This window comes from Clupea harengus, chromosome 10 (assembly GCF_900700415.2).
Source record: "Clupea harengus chromosome 10, Ch_v2.0.2, whole genome shotgun sequence".
Lineage (NCBI taxonomy): Eukaryota > Metazoa > Chordata > Actinopteri > Clupeiformes > Clupeidae > Clupea > Clupea harengus.
In genome coordinates, this window is record NC_045161.1 from 4,873,778 (window position 1) to 4,900,092 (window position 26,315).

The 26,315-nt window shown below is 48.7% G+C and overlaps 1 protein-coding gene across 1 annotated transcript in view; it reads left to right on the forward strand.

Annotated features, from left to right (window-relative positions):
* The window catches only part of atp13a3 (ATPase 13A3), a 44,360-nt gene that overhangs the window by 12,891 nt on the left and 5,154 nt on the right, over positions 1 to 26,315 (forward strand). The window contains exons 3-30 of the mRNA XM_031575098.2: positions 947 to 1,028; positions 1,971 to 2,144; positions 2,618 to 2,800; positions 3,154 to 3,224; positions 3,339 to 3,422; positions 4,619 to 4,688; positions 5,318 to 5,452; positions 6,463 to 6,535; positions 9,219 to 9,350; positions 9,850 to 10,032; positions 11,540 to 11,697; positions 11,927 to 12,115; positions 12,767 to 12,828; positions 13,509 to 13,659; positions 15,002 to 15,118; positions 15,590 to 15,607; positions 15,759 to 15,912; positions 16,171 to 16,291; positions 16,701 to 16,825; positions 18,162 to 18,334; positions 19,463 to 19,591; positions 19,942 to 20,021; positions 20,318 to 20,360; positions 21,274 to 21,383; positions 21,751 to 21,847; positions 21,987 to 22,059; positions 22,305 to 22,482; positions 23,064 to 23,245. Coding sequence (XP_031430958.1) covers positions 984 to 1,028; positions 1,971 to 2,144; positions 2,618 to 2,800; positions 3,154 to 3,224; positions 3,339 to 3,422; positions 4,619 to 4,688; positions 5,318 to 5,452; positions 6,463 to 6,535; positions 9,219 to 9,350; positions 9,850 to 10,032; positions 11,540 to 11,697; positions 11,927 to 12,115; positions 12,767 to 12,828; positions 13,509 to 13,659; positions 15,002 to 15,118; positions 15,590 to 15,607; positions 15,759 to 15,912; positions 16,171 to 16,291; positions 16,701 to 16,825; positions 18,162 to 18,334; positions 19,463 to 19,591; positions 19,942 to 20,021; positions 20,318 to 20,360; positions 21,274 to 21,383; positions 21,751 to 21,847; positions 21,987 to 22,059; positions 22,305 to 22,482; positions 23,064 to 23,245 — 3,310 coding nt within the window. The 5' untranslated portion in view covers positions 947 to 983. The remainder of the gene's footprint in view (positions 1 to 946; positions 1,029 to 1,970; positions 2,145 to 2,617; positions 2,801 to 3,153; positions 3,225 to 3,338; positions 3,423 to 4,618; positions 4,689 to 5,317; positions 5,453 to 6,462; positions 6,536 to 9,218; positions 9,351 to 9,849; positions 10,033 to 11,539; positions 11,698 to 11,926; positions 12,116 to 12,766; positions 12,829 to 13,508; positions 13,660 to 15,001; positions 15,119 to 15,589; positions 15,608 to 15,758; positions 15,913 to 16,170; positions 16,292 to 16,700; positions 16,826 to 18,161; positions 18,335 to 19,462; positions 19,592 to 19,941; positions 20,022 to 20,317; positions 20,361 to 21,273; positions 21,384 to 21,750; positions 21,848 to 21,986; positions 22,060 to 22,304; positions 22,483 to 23,063; positions 23,246 to 26,315) is intronic.

Below are 26,315 nucleotides of genomic sequence, written 5' to 3' on the forward strand. Positions count from 1 at the left end.
GGAGCGATCCAGAGACACTTCCTGGAGGCCTCAGCTGTCTAAGGGCACTAGAGATGGAAATGCTTTGCATGCACACTTGCATTTTTCTGTGTGTGTCTGAGTGTGTGTGTGTGTGTGTGTGTGTGTGTGTGTGTGTGTGTGTGTGTGTCTGTGTCTGTGTGTGTGTGTGTGAGTCTGAGCCTGAGTGTGTGTGTGTGTGTGTGAGTCTGAGTGTGTGTGTGTGTGTGAGTCTGTGTGTCTGTGTGTGTGTGTGTGTGTGTGTGTGTGTGTGAGTCTGAGTGTGTGAGTGTCTGTGTGTGTGTGCACGTTCATACGCTGCATATCCTTGTGTGTCACAGAGCATTTCTATATCCAGGGCGTGTCCTGATGTGGTGACCAGACTGCGTGTGTAATTCTGTCCCAGCTCCATATTAAGCTCAGGTGCCGGTGTGACAGTGTGTGTGTGTGTGTCTGTCTGTGTGTGTGAGTCTGAGTGTGTGTGTGTGTGTGTGTGTGTGTGTGTGTGTGAGTCTGAGTGTGTGAGTGTCTGTGTGTGTGTGCACGTTCATACGCTGCATATCCTTGTGTGTCAGAGAGCATTTCTATATCCAGGGCGTGTCCTGATGTGGTGACCAGACTGCGTGTGTAATTCTGTCCCAGCTCCATATTAAGCTCAGGTGCCGGTGTGACAGTCGTGTCCTTAGTGTGCCTGCACATGAAGGCCTGTCCATCTGGGGCCCTTTGGCTCACGGCAGCCGTGATCTCTGGCCCAGATCAAAGCAGAAAGCTTGGGTAAACACGGAACATTTGGAGTATGGAGGGGAACAACAGGACACGTTCAACGTGCTGCTCATGTCTCTCTGTTTCGTTTGATTAGCGCCCAGTTCTTTCGATGTGTGTGTGAAGAAGTGTCGTGAGTAATGTTTGCTGGATTGTTGATATGTTTGGGTTTTTCTCTCTGCCTCAGGTAAGCAGCTGTGGTTTGGGCTGGACTCTGCTTCACCATGGAAGACCTGAAGACCGTCAACAAGGGGCTGGAGGACGAGATGGTATGTGCTGGAGAGATTGGTAAATATGGAGGGATGAAGAAGGAAGGAGAGGGAGGGAGGGAGACTTGATAAATATGGAGGGATGAACAAGGAAGAAGAGGGAGGGAGGGAGGGAGGGAGGGAGACTTGACTTTGGAGAAATGGGAATAGGTCAAGAGTTGTAGATAAATAGAAAAACTGGACAAACTTTAATCCCAGGAATGTATAGGAGCTACAGCAGCCATGGCCTTCTCTGGGTGGTCTTGGCCACTGAAACCTCTTCTCAACACTGGACTTTGGGTCCCTTAGTAAAGCCTAAACACTGTGCTGCATCACACACACACACACACACACACAGACACACACACACACACACACACAGACATACTCCATCTCACACACACACACACACACACACAGACACACTCTCTCTCTCTCACACACACACACACACACAACTGCATGGTTTCCAGAGAGATATCCTCCAGACCCACTCGAATGGTTCCCAGTGTAATGGCTTTGGCAAATCCCATCTAATTTACGTCTGCTCATTACTGCGGGGCCAATCACATCTGCGTGGGACATTGCTGAAGCCCTATGAAACGTGCATCCAGCCGTGACCACTGCACAGACACACAGACCTTCAGCCCTCTCGGCTTCAGATGCTCACAGACCACTGTGGTCTCTGTGTGTTTGGACACGGCAGTATTGGAGCATTCTCATAAAACCAGACGGTTCAGAGGACCTTTTGTGTTTACTTTAAACCACAAAAATGATGAAATGTTGGTTTTTCAGTGAGGAAGAGGGGTTTTATATGTTCTCAGACATCCTCAGGGCAGATTGAAAAGTCAAAGGCAGGCATGGCAGTCTGCTGCTGTAGTTTTGGTCAGTGCAGAGGGCTGTTTGTTTGTTTGTTTGTTTGTTTGTTTGTTCTGGAAATGTGAGCCTCGCCCCCCTCTGCAGGAGATCAGCGGGTACCGGCCGTGCCGCTGGAAGCTGGCGCTGGTGGGGGTGGGGGTGGTGTGCTCCGGCGGCTTCCTGCTGCTGCTGCTCTACTGGATGCCCGAGTGGTGCGTCAGGGCCACCTGCACCCGCACCACTGTGAAGGAGGCAGAGATGGTGCTGCTCCGCTCCACAGTACGTCACACACACACACACACACACACACACACACACACACACACACACACACACACACACACATAGACACACACAAACTCAAACACATACACACACAAACTCAAACAGTATAACACACACACACACACACACACACACACACACACACACACACACACACACACACACACAGTATAACACACACAGTATAACACACACACACACTCAAACATTATAATGAACATACAGACCCCCACCCCCAACCTCTCCCCCACACACACACACACTCACGCTCACACTCACTCAGACAGTTTAACACACACACACACACACACACACACAATCACTCAGACAGTTTAACACACACACAGACTTCTTTGTACCCCAAAAGAGCGGGCAAGATGGTGCTGCACCACCACTCACACATGCACACACTCACTTATGCCTGTCTAAACTGTGTGTGTGTGTGTGTGTGTGTGTGTGTGTTTCAGGACGAGTTCAAGCGCTGGTTCCTGGCTAAGGTGCGTGTGATGCTGGCCCCCAGCAGGAACCCGTTTGACAACCTGGACTCTCAGACCACCTCGACCGCCATGGCCAACGGCCACACCCCCCACAACACCCAAAGCCCCTCCCAGGAGTTCATCCAGAAGTACGCTGAGTACCAGCCCGTACAGGTGAGATGCATACACGCACGCACACACACACATACACACACACACACACACACACACACACAGTGCGTAGATTACTAACACATTACATGCGCGCATCCACACACACACACACACACACACAGTGCGTAGATTACTAACACATTACATGCGCGCATCCACACACACACACACACACACACACACACACACACACACACACATACACACACACAGTGCGTAGATTACTAACACATTACATACACGCACGCAAACACACACACACACGTTGGTAAACAAAAACATGCCCCCTGCTCACTTCAATAAATGTCTTCATATTAATGTGCTGTTCCTCCTCCCCTCTGTCTCTCCCACAGATCCGCTATTTCACACTCCACAGCACAAAGTACTACTGGAGCGACACAGCCCAGAATTTTGAAGTGTTCACGTGAGTGTTCCTGTTTTCTTAGCAGCCAGCCTGCAGTGGCCATATTACTTCTACTTTACGTTTGTTAAAATTCTTCTCTCGTCTGCATCGTTTGTCTCATCTCTCCTTCTGCAGTGGCCTGGAGGATCTGGAGGTGACGTGCTCCACCGTCCACTCGATGCACAGCACAGGGCTCTCCAGGAACCAGCAAGAGTACAGGTGACAAAGACACACACATACGGAGAGACAGAGAGAGACGGAGAGAGACAGAGAGACAGAGAGAGAGAGACACAGAGAGAGACAGAGAGAGACGGAGAGAGACGGAGAGAGACGGAGAGAGAGAGAGAGAGAGAGAGAGAGAGAGAGAGAGAGAGAGAGAGAGAGAGAGAGAGAGAGAGAGAGAGAGAGAGAGAGAGAGAGAGAGAGAGAGAGAGAGAGAGAGAGAGAGAGACACAGAGAGACACAGACAGAGAGAGACAGAGAGAGACAGAGACAGAGAGACACACAGACAGACAGACAGAGAGAGAGAGACAGACAGACAGAGAGAGAGAGACAGACAGACAGACAGACAGATGGCACAGCTCTGCTGAGTAGACTTTAAATGCACCTGACTGAGCTGCTCAGGCCCTTGAGGAGAGGGTGAGGCTCTGTGCCAGGAGAGAGAGAGAGACGGAGAGAGAGAGAGACGGAGAGAAAGAGACGGAGCGAGAGACGGAGCGGGGGAGAGAGAGAGCGGGTGAGGACCGGTGCCAGGCTGGTTAGATAAGTGCCGTAACTAAATCCAGCCGGGGAAGAGATCCCCAGAGAGGGATTGGACATCCCTGAACAATGCAGGCCAGCCAAGCCTTCCAGACATCGCTGCGGATCTGCAGATCAGCTTATCTGATCTTATCTGATCGCTGTGGAAAAACAGTCAGCAATGCAGATGTCTCGTCTCCATGGAAGAACCATCAAAGGGCCCGCTAAAAACTGGGTTCTGCAGTTTTATAGCATATTTTCATAGCTTTGGGAACCATCTTTGTGCAGAAGAATGGTCGCTGTAGAATAGTTTCCCAGTTCTTGGTAGGAGCTGTGATCTTGTTGTGAGGGTGTAGGAGCCGTAGTGTTTCTTCCCCCCCCCCCTGCTCTGCTCTCAGCAGGGGGTAGGAGCCGCGCCCTCTCGCAGCGCCTGCTCAGCCTCACCTCCCATCCCATCCCATCCCATCCCGGGCCTGCATTGACCCACTTTACCTGCCTGCCGCTCTCCGCACCTGACCTGGTTTCCCTTCACCTGAAGGGGTGGATTAGAGCCTCACTCAGAGCAGGAAGAGGTGTTTGATGTTTATGCTGAGGAGAAACACTGTTAGGAAAAAAAAAACTGAGAGAAAAATGTGTTACTAAAAGTGCTGCTTCATGTGTTCTTGTCATTGAAACAGGAGATTATTTTTTGGAGTGAATGAAATTGCAGTGAAAGTGCCTTCTGTTTTCAAGCTGCTAATTAAGGAGGTAGGTAAAGTCTGTGTGTGTGTGTGTGTGTGTGTGTGTGTGTGTGTGTGTGTGTGTGTGTGTGTGTGTGTGTGTGTGTGTGTGTGTCAGTATACCCTTTGTTGTCCTCATCACCTGAATTGCTTATGCTGCAAGCGCATCATGTTACCTCCCCCATAGAATCTCATAGAACTGTAAAGATAATGGTCGTATCATTAATTATTTATTTCCATCCAGTCTTGATTTAAAGAATGCTGAAATGTCTGCGTTGACCAGAGTCCAGCGGGGGGAGATGGAATATAAATCTTCCCTCTGCTTCTGTGTCTTATCCTCTCCCCCTCTTTTATCCTGATCTCTCTTCATTTTTGTCCTTCCACTTAAATTCCTTCCTCTAATGTCCCCCATTTACTCTTTAACACACACACACACACACACACACACACACACACACACACACACACACACATGCATATTTCAACCTCATCGGCTTTTCCTCTTTTGCTTATTCTTTTCCATCTTCTCTCCTTTGTCGTTTCACTCTCGCCCCCCCCCTCGATCCATTGCCTTTATTGAATTCATTGTATTCTCTCTGTGTGTCTGTCTCTCTTTCTCTCTCTCTCCCTCTCCCTCTCCCTCTCTCTCTCTCTCAGGTCCTCAACCCCTTCTACATCTTCCAGCTCTTCAGCGTAATCCTCTGGAGTGCGGACGAGTACTACTACTACGCCGCCGCCATTGTCTTTATGTCCGTCATATCGATAGCTACCTCCCTGTACACCATCAAAAAGGTGAGCCCCCTCATATCGATAGCTACCTCCCTGTACACCATCAAAAAGGTGAGCCCCCTCATATCGATAGCTACATCCCTGTACACCATCAAAAAGGTGAGCCCCTGTCCCGACACCAACCCCCCCCCCCCCCCTGCGCACTAAGCCCCCGCATCAGACATGGAAAGAGCCCGTCTAATCCAGGCCCATTCACACACGCACGGGCCCATCACTGCACGGTCTGCTGCCCGGAGTGAAGGTGGGGTCACACAGCCCCGGGGCCAGAGACACGGGCCTCTCATGCACTGGCAGGGGGGGGGGGGAGACTTTGTTCCTGTTCCCTGTGGAGGGGGACTTCTAAAAGTTCTGTTAAAAAGTTCTGATTGAGTGAAGAACTTTTGTTAAGAGGGTCATTGTGTAGAATCTCTGTTAGAAGTAGCGGTTCTGTGGAAGAAGAAGTTCTGATTGAGTGAAGAACTTTTGTTAAGAGGGTCATTGTGTAGAATCTCTGTTAGAAGTAGCGGTTCTGTAGAAGAAGAAGAAGAAGAAGAAGTTCTGATTCGTTGCAGAACTCCTTGTCTGTGCTTGCAGTGCAGAGGGCTGTGCTGTGCTGAGGTAACCTCCACAGTAGCACAGATGGAGAGTGTTCAAGGGGATTTACTTAGTCAGGACCTGGGCCGAGTGTTTCTGCCGACGTGGAAGCCTTTCCAAATGGCCAGGGACTGAAGCGTAGAAGTTGCTGAATCGGTCCGAGGCACAGAGCATGGAAGAAGGGTTTTGCCGAGTGCTTGGCTCGGACTGATCCAAACTCCGACTGCTGCTCTTACTGTACCGCTGTAGGCAAGAAAAAGTCTAGAGAGATGAGGCCATAAAACTCTGTTACGATATCTCCAGTCGTAGAAGTAGTTCTCTACCTTCTCAAATTCTCACATTATTAAGTATACCATCTTGACATTAGTAGATCATTACTAAAGATTAGATTATTTACTTTGAAATGTATTTATCCTCTTATTTTGTGGTTCTCTCTACAGCAATACGTCATGCTTCATGACATGGTGGCAGCTCACAGTATTGTCCGCGTCTCCGTCATCAGAGCCAATAATGGTAAGACAACCTTTCTTTCAGCCGCTGTGGATTAAGTACAGTTAGTACAGTTGTCCGGGGTTTCTTGAGGACACTGATCTCTTAAGTTGCCCTTTGACCAAGTACAGTATGAGCTCCTTAGTATAGTGGAGCTGAAGGTGAGTGTGTCCTTTAGAACCCAGAATGGGGTGATTGTGTGTACTTTAGAACCCTGAGTGTGTGGGGTGAGTGTGTCCTTCAGAGAACCCTGAGTGTGTCCTTTAGAACCCTGAGTGTGTTGGGTGAGTGTGTGTCCTTTGGAGAACCCTGAGTGGGGGGAGTGTGTGTCCTTTAGAACCCTGAGTGGGGGGAGTGTGTCCTTTGGAACCCTGAGTGGGGGGAGTGTGTCCTTTGGAACCCTGAGTGGGGTGAGTGTGTCCTTTGGAACCCTGAGTGGGGTGAGTGTGTGTCCTTAGAGAACCCTGAGTGTGTGGGGTGAGTGTGTGTCCTTTGGAACCCTGAGTGGGGTGAGTGTGTCCTTGAGAGAACCCTGAGTGTGTGGGGTGAGTGTGTCCTTTAGAGAACCCTGAGTGTGTGGGGTGTGTGTGTCCTTTAGAACCCTGAGTGGGGTGAGTGTGTCCTTTAGAACCCTGAGTGTGTGGGGTGAGTGTGTGTCCTTTAGAACCCTGAGTGGGGTGAGTGTGTCCTTTAGAACCCTGAGTGTGTCCTTAGGAGAACCCTGAGTGTGTGGGGTGAGTGTGTCCTTTAGAACACCCTGAGTGTGTGGGGTGAGTGTGTCCTTGGGAACCCTGAGTGGGGTGAGTGTGTGTCCTTCAGAGAACCTGAGTGTGTGGGGTGAGTGTGTCCTTTAGAACCCTGAGTGTGTCCTTTAGAACCCTGAGTGTGTGGGGTGAGTGTGTCCTTTGGAGAACCCTGAGTGTGTGGGGTGAGTGTGTGTCCTTTAGAACACCCTGAGTGTGTGGGGTGAGTGTGTCCTTGGGAACCCTGAGTGGGGTGAGTGTGTGTCCTTCAGAGAACCCTGAGTGTGTGGGGTGAGTGTGTCCTTTAGAACCCTGAGTGTGTCCTTTAGAACCCTGAGTGTGTGGGGTGAGTGTGTCCTTTGGAGAACCCTGAGTGTGTGGGGTGAGTGTGTGTCCTTGAGAGAACCCTGAGTGTGTGGGGTGAGTGTGTGTCCTTTAGAAACCTGTGTGGGGTGAGTGTGTCCTTAGGAGAACCCTGAGTGTGTGGGGTGAGTGTGTCCTTTAGAACCCTGAGTGTGTCCTTTAGAACCCTGAGTGTGTGGGGTGAGTGTGTGTCCTTTGGAACCCTGAGTGTGTGGGGTGAGTGTGTCCTTTGGAGAACCCTGAGTGTGTGGGGTGAGTGTGTGTCCTTTGGAACCCTGAGTGTGTGGGGTGAGTGTGTGTCCTTTAGAACCCTGAGTGTGGTGAGTGTGTCCTTTGGAGAACCCTGAGTGTGTGGGGTGAGTGTGTCCTTGAGAGAACCCTGTGTGGGGTGTGTGTGTCCTTTAGAACCCTGAGTGGGGTGAGTGTGTAACACTATGGAATGGGACCACACAAGAGCTCGCAGTCTTTTGAATCAGGCAGGAAAGGAGCCGGGAGACGTTAACTAAGCCTGGCGTATATCTGCATGGAAACAGAGCTGCTCAGGCTTTTATGTAGCTTACTCCCAGAGGTCCTGTGTGTGTGTGTGTGTGTGTGTGTGTGTGTGTGTGTGTGTGTGTGTGTGTGTGTGTGTGTGTGTGTGTGTGTGTGTGTGTGTGTGTGTGTGTGTGTGTGTGTGTGTGTGTGTGTGTGGTTGTATAGAGCTGTATCTGTGTGTGTGTGTGTGTGTGTGGGGGGTGTGTGGTTGTATAGAGCTGTGTGTGTGTGTGTGTGTGTGTGTGTGTGTGTGTGTGTGTGTGTGTGTGTGTGTGTGTGTGTGGTGTGTGTGTGTGTGTGTGTGTGTGTGTGTGTGTGTGTGTGTGTGTGGGGTGTGTGGTTGTATAGAGCTGTATCTGTGTGTGTGTGTGTGTGTGTGTGTGTGTGTGGGGGGTGTGTGGTTGTATAGAGCTGTATCTCTGTGTGTGTGTGTGTGTGTGTGTGTGTGTGTGTGTGTGTGTGTGTGTGTGTGTGTGTGTGTGTGTGTGAGAGAGAGAGAGAGAGGGATGTAGAGAAAGATGGTTGGAGGTGTGGTGTATAACCTGCCGGAGGGCAGCTGGTGCAGTGGCCTCCGCTGGCAATGACTCAGCAGTCCGCCTGCTGCCCACAGGAGCGAGAGTAATGAGGGAACTGGAGAGAGAGAGAGAGAGAGAGAGAGAGAGAGAGAGAGAGAGAGAGAGAGAGAGAGAGAGAGAGAGAGAGAGAGAGAGAGAGAGAGAGAGAGAGAGAGAGAGAGAGAGAGAGAGAGAGAGAGAGAGAGAGAGAGAGAGAGAGAGAGAGAGAGGTGTGGGGCCAGTCTGATGCTCTGATCACACACTTCTGTCTCCTGTCTGTTTCTGTGTCTCTGTCCGTCTCTCCCTCTGTCCTTTGCCCCTCTCGGGTTTGACCTTTCACTGCCATTGATGTCCATTGTCTTCTCTCTCTCTTCCTCCCCCTCTCTCCCTGCTCTGTTCTTCCCTCTAACCCTCTCTTTTGTTTATGCTCCCTCACTCACTCTTTCATTGTCCCTCCTTCTCTCTCTCTCTCTCTCTGTCTCCCTCTCCGTCCTATCCCTCCTCTCGCTGTAGATATTGAGGAGGCCATGTCCACTGACCTCGTCCCGGGTGACGTCATGGTGATCCCCAGCAACGGGACCATCATGCCTTGCGATGCCGTGCTCGTCAGCGGAACATGCATCGTCAACGAGAGCATGCTCACAGGTGAGGACCCACAGCAGAGGCTGCTCAGTAGGGATGCTTGTTTTTTTCTCATAACGCATGCTAAACAGTTACTTTCATGCGATAAAGTACCTTTTTAAACGGGCTTTTATCTCGGCTTGTTTGTAAACAAAGCATTGGACCTTTTAAAGCCCACTTAAAGGTCTACAGTTCTCAGAGTTTAACTGCAGTTCTATCCGTATTGGGTCTGTGTGACCATGAGATATGAGAGCGAGCGTCCATGTTTTATATTTACACACACCTCCCGTGGGAGCGTGTCCCAGTCTCAAAGTGACATCAAGACTCCCCAAGGGACAGACACTGCATCTGTTTGCGTGTGTGTGTGTGTTGTGTGTGTGTGTGTGTGTGTGTGTGTGTGTGTGTGTGTGTGTGTGTGTGTGTGTGGATACCCGTGGTGCTGTTCAAGCGCGGCCATGGGCTCCTTGGTGCCTTGGAGTAGTGAAGTTTGGCCCTCGCTCACGTCCTTCTCCCTGGCTCCTAGGCGAGAGCGTGCCCGTCACCAAGACCAACCTGCCCAACCCGCGCCTCGGTGAGAAGGGCGAGGAGGGCGACGACCTCTACTGCATGGAGGAGCACAAGAGACACACCCTCTTCTGTGGCACCCACGTCATCCAGACCCGCTTCTACTCAGGGGAGCTGGTCAAAGCCGTGGTGGTCCGCACTGGTGAGGAACACACACACACACACACACACACACACACACGCGCACACACGCACACACACATAGAGACACACACACACACAGCCACACACACACACACACACACAGCCACGCACACACACACAGCACAGCACAGCACGCACACACTCACACAGCACACACACGACACACACACACACAGCACACACACACACACACACACACACACACACACACACACACACACACACACAGAGCACACACACACACAGCACACCCACACACAGCACACACACAGCACACCCACACACACACACACACACAGCACACACACACACACAGCACAGCACAGCACAGCACAGCACACACACACACACAGCACACACACACAGCACACAGCCACACACACACACAGCCACACACACACACAGCCACACACACACACAGCCACACACACACACAGCCACACACACACACGCAGCACACAGCACACACACACACACACACACACACACACACACACACACACACACACACAGATGCTGCTGGAATGCTGAAAGTTTTTTTTTTGTATTTGTATGAATGCGTAGAAGGCCTGGTACATGTACATCTGCATGTGTGGATGTGTGTTTGTTCTGTACAAAGTTGTGTGTGTGAGTGTGTGTCTCTATCTGAAGTGTGTTGTGTTTGTGGGTGTGTGTATTTGTGGGTGTGCACGCCAGTCATTCTTGGATGGGCTAGTGTGTGTGTGTGTGTGTGTGTGTGTGTGTGTGTGTGTGTGTGTGTGTGTGTGTGTGTGTGTGTGTGTTCTCTCAACATGTTGATTACATTACGTTCTGACCATCTGGCTTGGAGAGCACACACACACCCAGAAGCAGCCTGAATGTTCTCTTTGTATCTGCTCGTGAGCTGTGTGTTTGGGTGTTTATTTGTGCGACAGTTCTGTGTATTTTAGTGCTTGGGATGTTCTCTCACAGCATTGAATGTGTTGATGAGCCACTTCATCCTCATCCACACATGTTTGTGTGTGTTTGTGTGTCTTCTTACTGTGTCTTAGTGTGTGTGTGCTCTGTTCTAACTTAAGTGCTGCCTCTTCTGTCAGACTTAAGCACTGCTAAAGGGTAACAAATGCAGTCAATTTCTCTCTCTCTCTCTGTCTCTCTCTCTGTCTGTCTCTGTCTGTCTGTCTGTCTGTCTCTGTCTGTCTGTCTGTCTGTCTCTCTCTCTCTCTCTCTCTCTCTCTCTCTCTCTCTCTCTCTCTCTCTCTCTCAGTGTCAGGTATTCACAGTGCTCTCTCTCTCTCTCTCTCTCTCTCTCTCTCTCTCTGTCTCTCTCTGTCTGTCTCTCTCTCTCTCTCTCTCTCTGTCTCTCTCTCTCTGTCTGTCTCTCTCTGTCTCTCTCTCTCTCTCTCTCTCTCTCACTCTCTCTCTCTCAGTGTAAGGTATTCACAGTGCTCTCTCTCTCTCTCTCTCTCTCTCTCAGTGTAAGGTATTCACGGTGCTCTCTCTCTCTCTCTCTCCTCTCTGTCCAGGCTTCAGCACAGCCAAGGGGCAGCTGGTGCGCTCCATCCTGTACCCCAAACCCACAGACTTTAAGCTGTACAGAGATGCCTACCTCTTCCTGCTCTGCCTGGTGGCTGTCGCCGGCGTCGGCTTCATCTACTCCATCATCCTCAGCATCATGAACAAGGTGAAGCCACTCATATAAACATTCACGAGGAGTTATGTCTGCTAGAACTAAGAGCAGTATCTCATTTTTTCATTGATATTTATGTGAGGAAGTCTATAATAAAAACAATGAAGTAAAAGTGAAATGGGATGAAGGCCATTTTACGAGCATAGCCAACTTTTTCACGGTTTTAATATCTAACCTTCTTCACAGTCAAGTCTTCATCCATCTAATTTCTCCTCACCCTCAGGTGCCAGCTAAGACCATCATCATCGAGTCTCTGGACATCATCACCATCACGGTGCCCCCTGCCCTTCCGGCAGCCATGACGGCGGGCATCGTGTACGCCCAGCGCCGCCTCAAGCGCATCGGCATCTTCTGCATCAGCCCGCAGCGCATCAACATCTGCGGCCAGCTCAACCTCATCTGCTTCGACAAGGTAGGTGCCAGGACGAGAGGGGGGGACACCATAACCTCACACACACACACACACACACACACACACCCACACCCACACCCACACCCACACCCACACCCACACACAGACACAGACACAGACACAGACACAGACACAGACACAGACACAGACACAGACACAGACACAGACACAGACACAGACACAGACACAGACACAGACACAGACACAGACACAGACACAGACACAGACACAGACACAGACACAGACACAGACACAAGTTAAGTCTGACTGGTAACATATTAGCGGAGTTTTCAAACAAGCCTCAAAGCAGTACATTCCCACCACAAAGACCTGTATTTAGACTCGGGAAGAACTGGTTGATAAGTAGTCACCATTTGTTTGCCTCACTAATCTCACAGATTGAGTAAATCCAGTTCTATCCAGTTCTTCAACTGAAGGTGGCCTGAAGCACACCTAAAAAAAGTCAGGCCTCTATGTGCAAACACAAGCGTCCTACCCTTTCAAGTATGTGCGAACTGGGCTGAACTGGGTTAGCTGTTAATCTGAGCAGGAATGCGTGGTTACACTTTAACATTGAAACATTGTGAGAGCGGTAAGAGGAGTGAAGGATTAATGTGAATGTCTCTTCTCTCCCCCCCCCCCCCATCGCAGACGGGAACGCTCACTGAGGACGGCCTGGACTTGTGGGGGATCCAGAGAGTGGAGAACAGAAGGTGAGATGCTGTCTTCATCACCACCGTCACTGTCACTGTCACAGTTGTGATCAGACATGTTGATAATCTCAGGGTAAGGTTCCGCTGTTGTTGCGCTTGTCAGACACTTGCCTTGGCAACACAACAGCAGTGCAGTAAAAAAAGGCAGAAAATTGACGGGCAGTGCCTTGTCAGCAGCGAGAGAGAAAATAAATAAAAATGAGCGCGCGCACACACAGACACAGGACTGTAGGTTTCATTTTTGAAATGCCTCAGAGCTGAGAGAACAGCATTGTGATCTTCATTGAGTTATAACTCATCCTTCTCCTCTCTACACACGCGCACACACACACACACACACACATACAGACACACACATACAGACACACACATACAGACACACACATACAGACACACACATACAGACACACACACACACACTCACACACACACACACACACACACACACACACACACACACACACACACACACACACACACACACACACACACACACACACACACACACACACACACACACACACACATACATACACACACATACATACAGACACACACACTCTCTCACACACACACACACTCACACACACCTTGCCACTCCTTTCACTCTGTCTTCCCATAATTAACTTTGAGATGGTGCACACACTCAAGCTGATATCGGCTCCATTGTGCCGCGTTAGTTTTCTGCTGTCGGAGGAGAACGCCTACAAGGAGAGTCTGGTGAAGTCCCAGTTCGTGGCGTGCATGGCCGCCTGCCACTCCCTCACCAAGATCGAGGGACAGATCTCTGGGGACCCGCTGGACCTCAAGATGTTCGAGGCCACTGGCTGGGTGAGTAGGGACCCCCACCTGACACTAAGCACTGCCACACTCATGGCGTCTTATAATTATACCCAGTCTGGGGTTACACTTTCACTCAAACTAAGGACTCTGAAATATTGAATACTTGAAATATTGTGTAGTGGATTTGTTTATTCAGCATGATTTCAACACCCGAACAAGCAGGCCAAGAGTATGGTTAGAATACACTTAGGCACTTAAAGAGTACTCTTAGACTCGTCAAAGCCACTGAAATGATGAACTCCAGATGTGCTAAAGTTTTTACGACCGCAGGCGGGATGACTCTTCATGTTGGTCAGGTGATCAGCTACAGTTTATGTCGAAGCCAAGACGGAACCATTTAATCCCATGAAGCACAAGTGCAGACAAAAAAAAAGTACAGTTACTGTTAGTGTTACGGAAACGTTCTCAGGACTCAGAAGCTGCTGATAATAGCGTGACTGATTAAAGCAGCCTCTGGCGTGACCTCCGCTAGTGCCAGCAGACTAATATTAATCAAGACTTGTTTTCCTGGCGGGTGGATGGAATTTCACAGAACATCAACAAACAGAATGGGGTTTTTATTTCAGCCATTTTATTACAGAATGGAACACTCAGATCAATGTGGACTTGATATAACGATGCAGCATTTTTGATTGGTTTGGCATATGTGCAGGCAGGTTTAGCTGAAGTACAGTTAGTCCTGTGAACCTGCTGACACACGGTCACGGTCATGTGCGCTAGTATGCTGTATTAGAGCATGCTGATCCATTTTTACTCACGTGGACCTTTGGCAAATCTGGCATTTCAAGTAGTTTTTATCTTTTCAAAAGAATGCAGATGTGCTCTGAAGTGGGCTTGTAGCGTACGCACGCGTCTCTGTGTGGCAGCAGGCTTGGTTTGTGTCCTCCAGCAGGACTCTGTGAGGGTTATGGCTGTGGCTGCATATAGGGTTCAAAGGACTGGGACTCTGGGACTGCCTCTAATTTTGATCATGGTTATATGTGTGTGTGTGTGTGTGTGTGTGTGTGTGTGTGTGTGTGTGTGTGTGTGTGTGTGTGTGTGTGTGTGTGTGTGTGTGTGTGTGTGTGTGTGTGTACACGTGCCTCTTCTTCATAAAAAAAAAATAATTATATATCATAGTTATTGGCTGTGTATTGAGTACATTGGTTATTGCATATCTCCCTGATTATTTGTGTGTGTGTGTGTGTGTGTGTGTGTGTGTGTGTGTGTGTGTGTGTGTGTGTGTGTGTGTGTGTGTGTGTGTGTGTGTGTGTGTGTGTGTGTGTGTGTGTGTGTGTGTGTGTGTGTGTGTGTGTGTGTGTGTGTGTGTGTGTGTGTGTGTGTGTGTCAGATCCTGGAGGAAGCCACAGAGGAGGAGACGTCTCTTCATAACCGCATCATGCCCACTGTGGTGCGGCCGCCCAAGCAGCTCCTTCCAGAGCCCATCATGTCACCCGATCAGGACATGGTACAGTGTGTCCGCCCCGTCTCTCTGTATACACACACACTCATACACACACTCACACACACACCCTTGGGGTCTAACTTGGCTTGATCAGACTGGCAGTGCTTGGGCCGAATGGTTCTGCGGGTTAAACTTTTTTAGAATGATCCCTTTTTATCCTTCTGTTGTACTTGACAAATAACTTTTTCGCTGAGCTCTCTGGTATAGTAAAATAGTATGCATGCTTTGTGTACTTTTGAGAGAGTCGTAGGTCACTCACAGATTCTGATTTCACTTCTTTTGCACGTTGAGGTGATGTGATGCATAGTGGGAACTGGGATCTGCTGTAATATTGTGTACCAATAGACCTGTCTGATTTGGCCTGACCTCCAGCGAAGGCTAATGACTAACCCTAACCCTAACCCTAACGCTCCACTCAACTGATCAGCTCACTCTAATGACTCTCTCTCACTCTCACTCCACCCCCTTCCACAGGAGCTGTATGAGTTGTCGGTGAGTTGACACGCAAGACGACACACACACACACACACACACACACACACACCAGTAACACCCGCATGAATCTTGCATACCAGCATTCACAGTAGCACAAACCCCACTCGCTCGCTCGCTCCAATGCCCCCCTCCGTTCTCTTTGCAGCAGGTTGGCTACGAGATCGGGATTGTGCGTCAGTTTCCCTTCTCCTCAGCCCTGCAGCGGATGAGCGTGGTGACGCGGACGCTCGGGGAGAAGCGCATGGACGCCTTCCTCAAGGGGGCCCCGGAGGTGGTGGCTAGCCTCTGCAAGAAGGACTCTGGTGGGCACAAGAGGGCCGCTCTCTCCCTTCCCTCCCTTCTTGTTTTTACTCTAGTATTTCTAGTGTATATTTAGCTAAAGGAATGTCTTATAATGGATACAGAAAAAAATAAACTTTCTGTAATTGATTGGACTAGCGGAGTTTAGGGACAAATGCGTTAACTTCAATACTCAGTAAAGAAATGGTCAACTGATTAGACCAGGAATCAATCCAGATCCTTATTGTCGGCCCTAAGAAAATATCTTATTTATTTTTCAGTTCCAGAGGACTTTCCAGAGGTACTGGAGGATTACACAAAACAGGGCTTCCGGGTCATTGCCCTGGCACACCGACGCCTGGAGTCCAAACTGTCCTGGCACAAAGTCCAGAACGTGAATCGGTAGGCCTCTGAAGGGCACAGAGAGAGCCTGTGTGTGTGTGTGTGTGTGTGTGTGTGTGTGTGTGTGTGTGTGTGTGCCTGTGCCTGTGGGAGTGGAGTGCACTCCCTTCTCTCAATGGTATTCATAGTTAAACGTTTACAATGGAGGAACAGTCTGGTTGACCTCATACTTGCTGTATAATATATAACCCACACCACAATACACAAGGGAGTGAGTGAGTGAGGTCGGACACATCACAGTACCTTGTGTTTACATTTCTTGTTACTGTTTGACCTGAAGTGACCCTCTCCAAACCAGGCAGGTACAGCGTATGCCTTGCCTGCTGTTTTTTTTTTTGTTTTCTTTGTTTTTTCACTCCCTTAACTGGGGTTATTCTGACACGCAGGAAATGTGTTGTTTGTGTTTAAGGGATCACATAGAGGCCAACATGGAGTTCCTTGGGCTGATCATCATGCAGAACAAACTGAAGCCAGAGACCCCTGCGGTGCTGGAGGACCTCCGAAGGGCCCACATCCGCACCGTCATGGTCACAGGTACTAGCACAGGTTCAGCACCTTAACACTGAAATGGTGGGCAGTGTTGTGCAGAGGATGGCTTTCTGTTGCCATTTCTGTGGGCAAGTGTGAGCTTGCCTGCACTTCAAAAGGCCTTTTACTGACTGCCGTCTTTTACTGCATGCCAGAGTTCCTGTTGGATCTGTTGTGACTTGAGTCATTCGTGAAAGGTTTATGATCGAACACAAGCATGTTCAGCACCTTAACATCCGCACCGTCATGGTGACAGGTACTAGCACAGGTTCAGCACCTTAACACTGAAATGGTGGGCAGTGTTGTGCAGAGGATGGCTTTCTGTTGCCATTTCTGTGGGCAAGTGTGAGCTTGCCTGCACTTCAAAAGGCCTTTTACTGACTGCCGTCTTTTACTGCATGCCAGAGTTCCTGTTGGATCTGTTGTGACTTGAGTCATTCGTGAAAGGTTTATGATCGAACACAAGCATGTTCAGCACCTTAACATCCGCACCGTCATGGTGACAGGTACTAGCACAGGTTCAGCACCTTAACACTGAAATGGTGGGCAGTGTTGTGCAGAGGATGGCTTTCTGTTGCCATTTCTGTGGGCAAGTGTGAGCTTGCCTGCACTTCAAAAGGCCTTTTACTGACTGCTGTCTTTTACTGCATGCCAGAGTTCCCGTTGGATCTGTTGTGACTTGAGTCATTCATGAAAGGTTTATGATCGAACACAAGCGAGTGTTGATATGTAGACACACCTGAGAATGCCCTCCACCACCACCAGCAGCAGTTCACCCACCTTTCTGAAGTGTGAGGTGGAGAGGGTGGGCATCAGCAGAAAGAAGGGAGAGGCAGAGGTACAGGGGAAACGAAGGGTGCTTGTTTTTCCTGCGAGGCTCAGGGCTTAATTCCCCCCCGTATTTGTGAGGCATTCCTGGAATCCCGTCTAATAAAGCGTTCGGTGCTGCAGCAGCTTACCGTCAAAGACCTCCAAAGTCCAGAGCCAGCGACTGGCCAGCGGCTCCCCTCCATTGTAAATGTAATCATGCTCTTAGATTGAGTTTCACCGCCACCGGGCTCGCCCCCACACACACACACACACACACACACAACCTGGCCAGGGTCACGCGGCCCTCTGGGTCGGTGCCAGAGCACACATATATAACCGCGCGGTGCCTGAAAGCCTTGAAGAATGAAAGCATCCTCCTTTACATCCATGAAGTCAGGCCATGTGAAAAATGAGGATTAGTTTGAGTCTCTTTTCTCCAGTTTTGTCCATCTTTCTCGGCCCTTTCTGCTGAAATTTCTCACTCTTTTTTTTTTTCTCTCTCTCTTTGTCTCTGCGTGTCTGATTTGATCAGGTGACAACATGCTGACAGCCATATCTGTAGCACGGGATTGTGGGATGATCCCTCCTGAGGACCGGGTGATCATCGCCGACGCGCTGCCCCCCAAGGACGGCCAGGCGGCCAAGATCGATTGGCGCTATGCTGACAACCCCACCAAGAACTCCAGCAAGGCCACACGGCTGGAGGTCAGCGCCCCCTGTTGGACATATAAGAGCATCACATGATCTGGAAAATAGATGCCCTCAAATTAGCTTATATTTATTTATTTATTTATTTATTTGTTTTTTATTAAGCATCGTTGAGGGGACTAGAAATACTACGGCTAAGCAGGGGTTTAATCTGTCGTTCCAACCCAAATACAGGAAGGGTTACAAATACAAAGAACACGCGATCAACGAGCTCTAGAACAAAGGGTCACAGCAACATGTTGTGACACACTTGATATTCAAGCACCCAGAGCCCCCATCCAGATCAGATCAGATCAGATCCATCCCTTTCTCCAGGGCTCTACCCCACCTGTCCATGTGAATGACCTGGGATTAGCCTCAGCTCCAGCCCCAGTCCTGACCCCAGCTTCACTGAGTTACACAAACACACTAATCTTGAGTGTCAGTCAAAGGCTTACTGTAAGTGTGTGTGTGTGTGTGTGCGCGCGTGTGCGTGTGTGTGTGACATCAGTGTTCAGAAATGGCGGTGACGTTGGGTGCAAGGAATGAATGAATGTGTTTTGTTGGTCCGAAGTGGCCCAGGGAGGCCGTGCTGTCTGGCTCCCTGTGAAAACAATGGACAGCTGAGTGGGCCTGCTGCAGTGTGTACACACACACACACACACACACACACGGCTGTAGTAATCGGGCGCAGAGGAAGCAGAGCAGCCCTCCCACCCTGAGGAGCCCTTGGTCGGGGGGTGTTTCCTCTTCATGTAAATCCTGAAGGTGTGCTGGAACTGACAGGGTTACATTTGCATGACGCACAAGAAAGCATTTGTATGCATGATGATTTATCATGCATTGCCTTACGTTATTCTTTCCTTGGTCTTTCCCATTTGCATAGATATAGGTCCATAGTTTCCATGGCCTCCAGTGCTTCAGCACATTCTTCCGGTTGTTTTGGCTCCGTGATGCTACACAAAACTAGCCAGTTTCACAGCCAGAATACCATCTGCCATATTGGGTGCACACACACATGCAGTATGCCGTCCCTCAACACCCTCTGTCCACAAACCACTGCACCCAAACCGCAGTGCTATGGTGTCCTCTGAAAAATACCATTGTCCCCTTTTAACACCTGTCTGCCACTTCCTATGTTGACAGGAAGTGGAGATCAGCCTGGAGGACGTGACCCAGGGGGACGAGTTGAAGCCGCAAGAGCGTTACCACTTTGCCATGAGCGGCAAGGCCTTCGCCGTCATCACCGAACACTTCCAGGACCTAATGCAGAAGGTAACCAAAGCAACCAAACTACTAGCACAGCCCTGATGGCTATGAGGACGCTAGTTTTTTGGTCCAGTTGGAATGAGTCACTATTTTCATCTGCTTCCAATTTGTCAGTACTTTGTTGGTAGTGTGAAGTTGGCTTACAGGGCCAGAGGGCACAGATTTAACAGAACATTAGGCCAACAGAGCAACAAAATCAATGAAGTTGTAGACCTATACAACGTTTGAAAATAAGCATCACAATTAAGTCTCAAATCATTGAATTCTGAGGAAGCCTCCACTGTTCCAAACGCCCACATTCAGAAGTGGTGTGTAGTCTCTGAACCTCCTGATGTGTCTGATTGATTGATTGACAGCTGGTGCTCCATGGCACAGTGTTTGCCAGGATGGCCCCAGATCAGAAGACACAGCTGGTGGAGGCGCTGCAGAGTGTCGAGTGAGTGGACATTCCTGTTCATGTATACAAACATACACACACACACACACACACACACACACACACACACACACACACACACACACACACACACACACACACACACACACACACAAACATGTTTGCAGGAACAAGCACACACACCCACATGGAAAATACACATTTGTGCAGGGACGGGGCAGTCACACACTTTTATGTACACATTCCCATTCACACACACACACACACACACACACACACACACACACACTTACTTGTATCCTTACTTTTATGGTCTTCTCTTTCTTCCTTTTCAGCTATTTCGTGGGAATGTGTGGTGATGGTGCTAACGACTGTGGTGTAAGAGGCTTTTTTTTTATATATATATTTACAAATTTCTCACACACACACACAACCACTGAATTGATCTGAATTAATCCTCTGTCCTTGTATATTCCCCCAAATATGTCAGATCCCCTGTAAATGATGTGTCTGTTAGTGTACATCTGTGAAGAGAGATAACGGGGTCTGCACTGCCCCAAATCATTGAAGTCATTTATTAACTGGGCCGACTTGTTCATTTCACTCGTTCCATTTTGTCTTTGAATGGCACTTTTTTATGTGTTCATTTGAAACTCCTACTTAAACAGCACTGAGCAGACTGCATTACACGTGCGCTCTGATGTCTGTGCTGTGTCTGTGATGGACCCTTCTCTGATGTCTGTGCTGTGTCTGTGCTGTGTCTGTGATGGACCCTTCTCTGATGTCTGTGCTGTGTCTGTGATGGACCCTTCTCTGATGTCTGTGCTGTGTCTGTAATGGACCCTTCTCTGATGTCTGTGCTGTTTGTGATGGACCCTTCTCTGATGTCTGTGCTGTGTCTGTGATGGACCCTTCTCTGATGTCTGTGCTGCGTCTGTGTTGGACCCTTCTCTGATGTCTGTGCTGCGTCTGTGATGGACCCTTCTCTGATGTCTGTGCTGCGTCTGTGATGGACCCTTCTCTGATGTCTGTGATGGACCCTTCTCTGATGTCTGTGATGGACCCTTCTCTGATGTCTGTGATGGACCCTTCTCTGATGTCTGTGATGGACCCTTCTCTGATGTCTGTGCTGTGTCTGTGATGGACCCTTCTCTGATGTCTGTGCTGTGTCTGTGATGGACCCTTCTCTGATGTCTGTGCTGCGTCTGTGATGGACCCTTCTCTGATGTCTGTGCTGTGTCTGTGTTGGACCCTTCTCTGATTTCTCTGTGTTTGACCCTTCCCTCGTCAGGCCCTGAAGAGAGCCCATGGCGGCATCTCTCTGTCGGAGCTGGAGGCGTCTGTGGCCTCCCCCTTCACCTCCAGGACGCCCAACATCTCCTGTGTGCCCAACCTCATCAGGTACAGGCGGCATCGCACACACACGCAGCTCAGGGCCGGGGGGACCTCAGGAGGGTGGTTTTGGAGGGTGTAGGGGCCTTGATGTCTAAACATGATTTTGATATGCTTTCTCTGTAATATATTGTTACATACTGAAGTGTAGGGGCATCATTAAGTCAAAGTGCTGCTTTATATTTACATTACCAGAGTACTGAGGACCAGTATGTCTCATCATTTGGTACACTCGTCATGATAATAAGTACGTAACTCGAGACTAAATAGTGTGACGAACTTCAGCTGCCTGAAGTTCTTTGAGTTCCAGTTGTGTTGGGGTAAATGCACGAGACACTGTGTCTCTAACGCGGCCGCACTCTACTTCTCCCCACAGGGAAGGCCGAGCAGCTCTCATCACCTCCTTCTGTGTCTTCAAGTTTATGGCCCTCTACAGCATAATCCAGTACATCAGTGTCACCCTGCTCTACTCGGTAAGTCCCCAGGCAAACGGCATTCTTCTCCAGAGCCGTGTGCATTGTGGCCACAGCCGCTTCCTCTGTGGCTCTGTGTGGGGGCCCACAGCCTGCTGTGTTTGGTGCTGACGAGGGGCTATTCTGGTGTCTGTTTCAGATCCTTAGCAACCTGGGAGACTTCCAGTTCCTCTTCATCGACATCGCCATCATCCTCCTTATCGTCTTCACCAGTAAGCGTGTGACCAGTTTACGTCTTATGTAGCCTTTTACTGTCCTTGGACAAAAGAGTATGTTTGTGCGTGCGTGCGTGCGTGCGTGCGTGCGTGCGTGCGTGCGTGCGTGCGTGCGTGCGTGCGTGCGTGCGTGTGTGTGTGTGTGTTTGCATATGGCACTTCCATAGGTTTGCTCGTTCATTCATGTGGACTTGTGTTGACATCGGTGTGTCGGTTGTGATCTGTGTGCGTCTGTGCCGCAGTGAGTCTGAACCCGGCATGGAAGGAGCTGGTCCCGCGGCGGCCCCCGTCTGGTCTGATCTCAGGACCGCTGCTCTTCTCCGTACTCACCCAGATCCTCGTCTGCCTCGGCTTCCAGACCCTGGCCTTCCTCTGGGTCCGCCAGCAGAGCTGGTACGAGATGTGGACCCCGTTGTCCGAGTGAGTACTCCACCCAGCCTGTGCGTGTGGCTATAGGGTCTGGCCCTAGAGCGCCCCCCAAGGGGCCACATGCAGATCCACATTATTTGTCGTGTATATTTATCTTGGTTCTTCCTTAGCAGACGGCTTTAGTTCATTGTGTTTTTTTTTACTGTGTACACTCCAAAAGGTCTCCTCCTCATCCTCATCCATGTGCAGTTGAACTGTGAGATCCCAAACCTGTGTGTGTTGTTTCAGTGATATGCTCCATTTATGTCTTCATAAGAGATGCATTTCATCTTGCGTAATGAAGACTGCATGTTAAATGTGTGTATTTGCTTGCAAGGCTGCTTTCCTGACTTTTTTTTAAGTCTGTCATTATGGATCCATGGATACATTTAGAGCTTTTTAAAGTTTGTTTTAAGTGTGTTCAGTTGGAGGTTGACTGCCATGGAAGTCTATCATTAGCACTGGGTCTCAACTCAAACCATTGGATTGTTATTTATGGCTCTAGCGTCATGCATTTAGGTATGGTCATGCATGTATGTATCGAATTTCTATGAGATTTGATGATTTTCTTTATGGTCGCGCTTACATTGTAGTGCCTGCAACCAGTCCTCTTCTGGCAACATCTCTGGGGAGCTTAATCAGACCGAGCTGGACGACCACAACATCCAGAACTACGAGAACACTACACTCTTCTACATCTCCTCGTTCCAGTACCTCATCGTGGCCATCGTCTTCTCCAAGGGGAAGCCCTTCCGACAGCCGAGCTATAAGAACTGTGAGTGCCAAACTTCAGCTTCATTCTGAAGATACTGTATTGGCCATGGTACACTCCCTACAGAGAGACTGCTGTGCCTGACCGGATCAGCAAAAAAATGTAAACAGCACCATGAACACGTGCAGGCAGGCGTCTGTACTTGATGTTCCAAATGAACTCCATTATAAACACAGCCCCTTTGTCTGGCACGATGAAACACGAGCACTTGGAAAGAGAACAAAAAAAAATTAGTTTGTCAGAGCCTCTGTACAACCTAGAAGACACCTACAAGCTCACAAGCACTGAATGAGCCCATGCAAGACACAGACAGACCCAAAGTGCCCACCGTGTATGTTTTTAAAGGAGCAATACAGTGTTTCCCCTACCGTTATATTAGGGGGGCGCCCCACCCCACCCCAACGGCACCCCCCGCCCCCCCTGGAAGGTCAAGTTAATTTTGTTCAATTTTATTTTCTATAAAGCGCCAGATCACAACGGAAGTAATTGAAGATTACCTTTGCTAAAGAACAGGTCTATAGCTTGTTCTTTTATTAAACAAAATACATAGCCTTATGTTATTTACCTTATTTACACGACTGCATGTAATTTCTGTCTCTACATAGTCACGCGTTTACAATTCTCTGCTCTCTGTTTCGCGCATGGCGGAGTTCCGACGCGATGCGTACAAACACACAGACACGTGCGCGCACACACAGGTGAACACGCTCCCACCAGCGGACAGAATTGGGCTTAAGAATCAGTGCACAGCTACGGACACTTTTAAGCTTTAAAAAACAAATTTCCAGGCGTTCATGAATGCGGCAGAGATCTTTTCCTAGGTAGGGTCGACAATGAGGCCCAATGAGAATGGCTACAACAGACGTGGAAACAGAAAGTATGCCCATGTCCGCACCGAAAATTCAGAAATAGATCTGGCTTCCATTTTTTTATCATTTTCCGCGAGTTGTGCGTGGCCCTTTTTACATAAAGTGTGGTAATAAATCTATGAAATGTAAGGAAAATAATTTATTTTGCTGTGAATAATGAAGGAAGCAATAAATCCGATTATTTCCCAAACCCTCAAGAGCTGTTGCCATGGAGATTTAACGTTACTTTCTGTTTGAAGATAAGGTAGCAGCTAGTGTTGAAGAATGGATGACTTGAAATTGGACGACTTTAAATTAATATATGAAATTGAACATCAACACCTATACGGATAAAATAAATAAACAAGGATAGCAAAACAGACTGATAAGTATAGAATGAGAACGGCAGAAACACAGGCAGGACGTCAGATGACGAGACAGATCATAGTGACACAGGCTGGTTTTTTTTTTCGTCAGATGAAGGCTGAGACATTCATAACATTTTATTCAGTCTTACTGGTCCTTTTGTAATGCCAACATGTGCACTTCGTCGTGGATAAGTAAAGCCTATTTTGCTACATTTCCGAGTCCTGGTAATCTTTTGTTTGGCATATTGGTGAGGTTGTTAGGAGGACCATTTCTCAATCGTTTTGTTCTTGATGAATTAATGTTTGTTTATTAATCAGTTATTTTTCAACAAATAACTCAATTATAATTACAAAGAGCACAATTCACAACTTTTTATCACAACTTTCACTTGTTTCTGCAATTTCATTGCAACAAAAACCTAAAAATAAAAACTTTCATCGCAACTTTTCGGAAAAGCTCCTGCGAAATCAGGAATTTTAGTCCGCAAATATCTCAAGAAATTTTCTTCCAGAAGCCCAGAAAGATACACCACTGCAGCGACAAAAGCTGCACACTGTGGATAATTGTCATAAAAAGACATGTTCCGATGTTTAGTTCAATGTACAGTGAACACCATGATTCCTTTAAGCGTTTGTGTCTGTGGCCACGCAGCGCACCATTGATCAATTTAACATATTAATCATTTCACATCTATTTCGGCGTAGTAGCATACTGTTTTTCCTTGTTGCAGCCTGATGCAGATCTGTTATGAAGTGCCCTCATCAGCGTCAAGTGAAGCCAGTGAGGGCTGGTCAGGTGCTGCTGATATGAGTGGGAGAGGGCAGAGAGGAGGAGGAGGAGGAGGAGGAGAAGAGAGTGCAGGTCCTAGTGGTATGAGAGGCAGAGGATCTAGAGGAAGAGCAACAGAAAGAGGAGAGAGCGCAGGTCCTGCATACTTGTCAAGTTAACATGTTTGAGATCAGTGATTTAAAATCTGTGATCCATCCCCACAGCCCACACATACACACACAAATACACCTGCAAGCATATTGTTACATTTGTATTGAAACTTTGTTAACTATAGTAGCCTAAAACTGCTACCCAGACACATAGTGAGCCGCACAGAGCGAACATGGCCGCCTCTCACTCGCACTGCACAGCAGTCCAATGAACTTGTAGCCTAATTATTGTTCTATGCTATTGGGAGTGAAAATCTTTGAGATTCTGTGTCACCTACATGAGACATGAGACGTCCTGGTCCAAGACACAGAGCACAGAGAGGAAGAACCAGAGGAAGAACGACAGAGAGAGGAGAGTGTCTAATTCTCGCAAAATTTGACCACATCCATTGGTTGCCACTGGTTGTCAATGTATAGAGTAAATTGAGTCAATTTAGAAATATACACCAGAAACTGCAAGTTTGACTCTGTCACGCTGTCACAGCCGTGGCCTGTCGCTCCTCCTCTGTGACCTGATAACCGTACATTAGCCAGTGTTAGCAAGACCGCTTTAGCCAGCTCTACTTGGGGGATCACTTCACCGGTTGTGTCTCTCAAATGTTAACCTTGATAACCCAGGTGCACACGTACCTCAGAGTATGAATGCCAGCACTGGAATGTTGAAATTCCTTAAAATGCCCATCCCTTCTAGTCGCCGTGATGAATGAGTTACGTTTAGTTAACCTTAACTGAAGCTAAATGCTTACCTGTTCAGGAGAAAATTAGCCAACTCGGCATCGGTCTTAAACTCCTTCTAGGCTCTTCATCTGTTTCCATCTTTCAAAGATTTCCAATATTTACCCCGCATTGTACTACATCTCTAGAACAGAGATAATGTTTGACCAAAAAAAAACCTCATTATCCTTAAAAAAAAAGCTG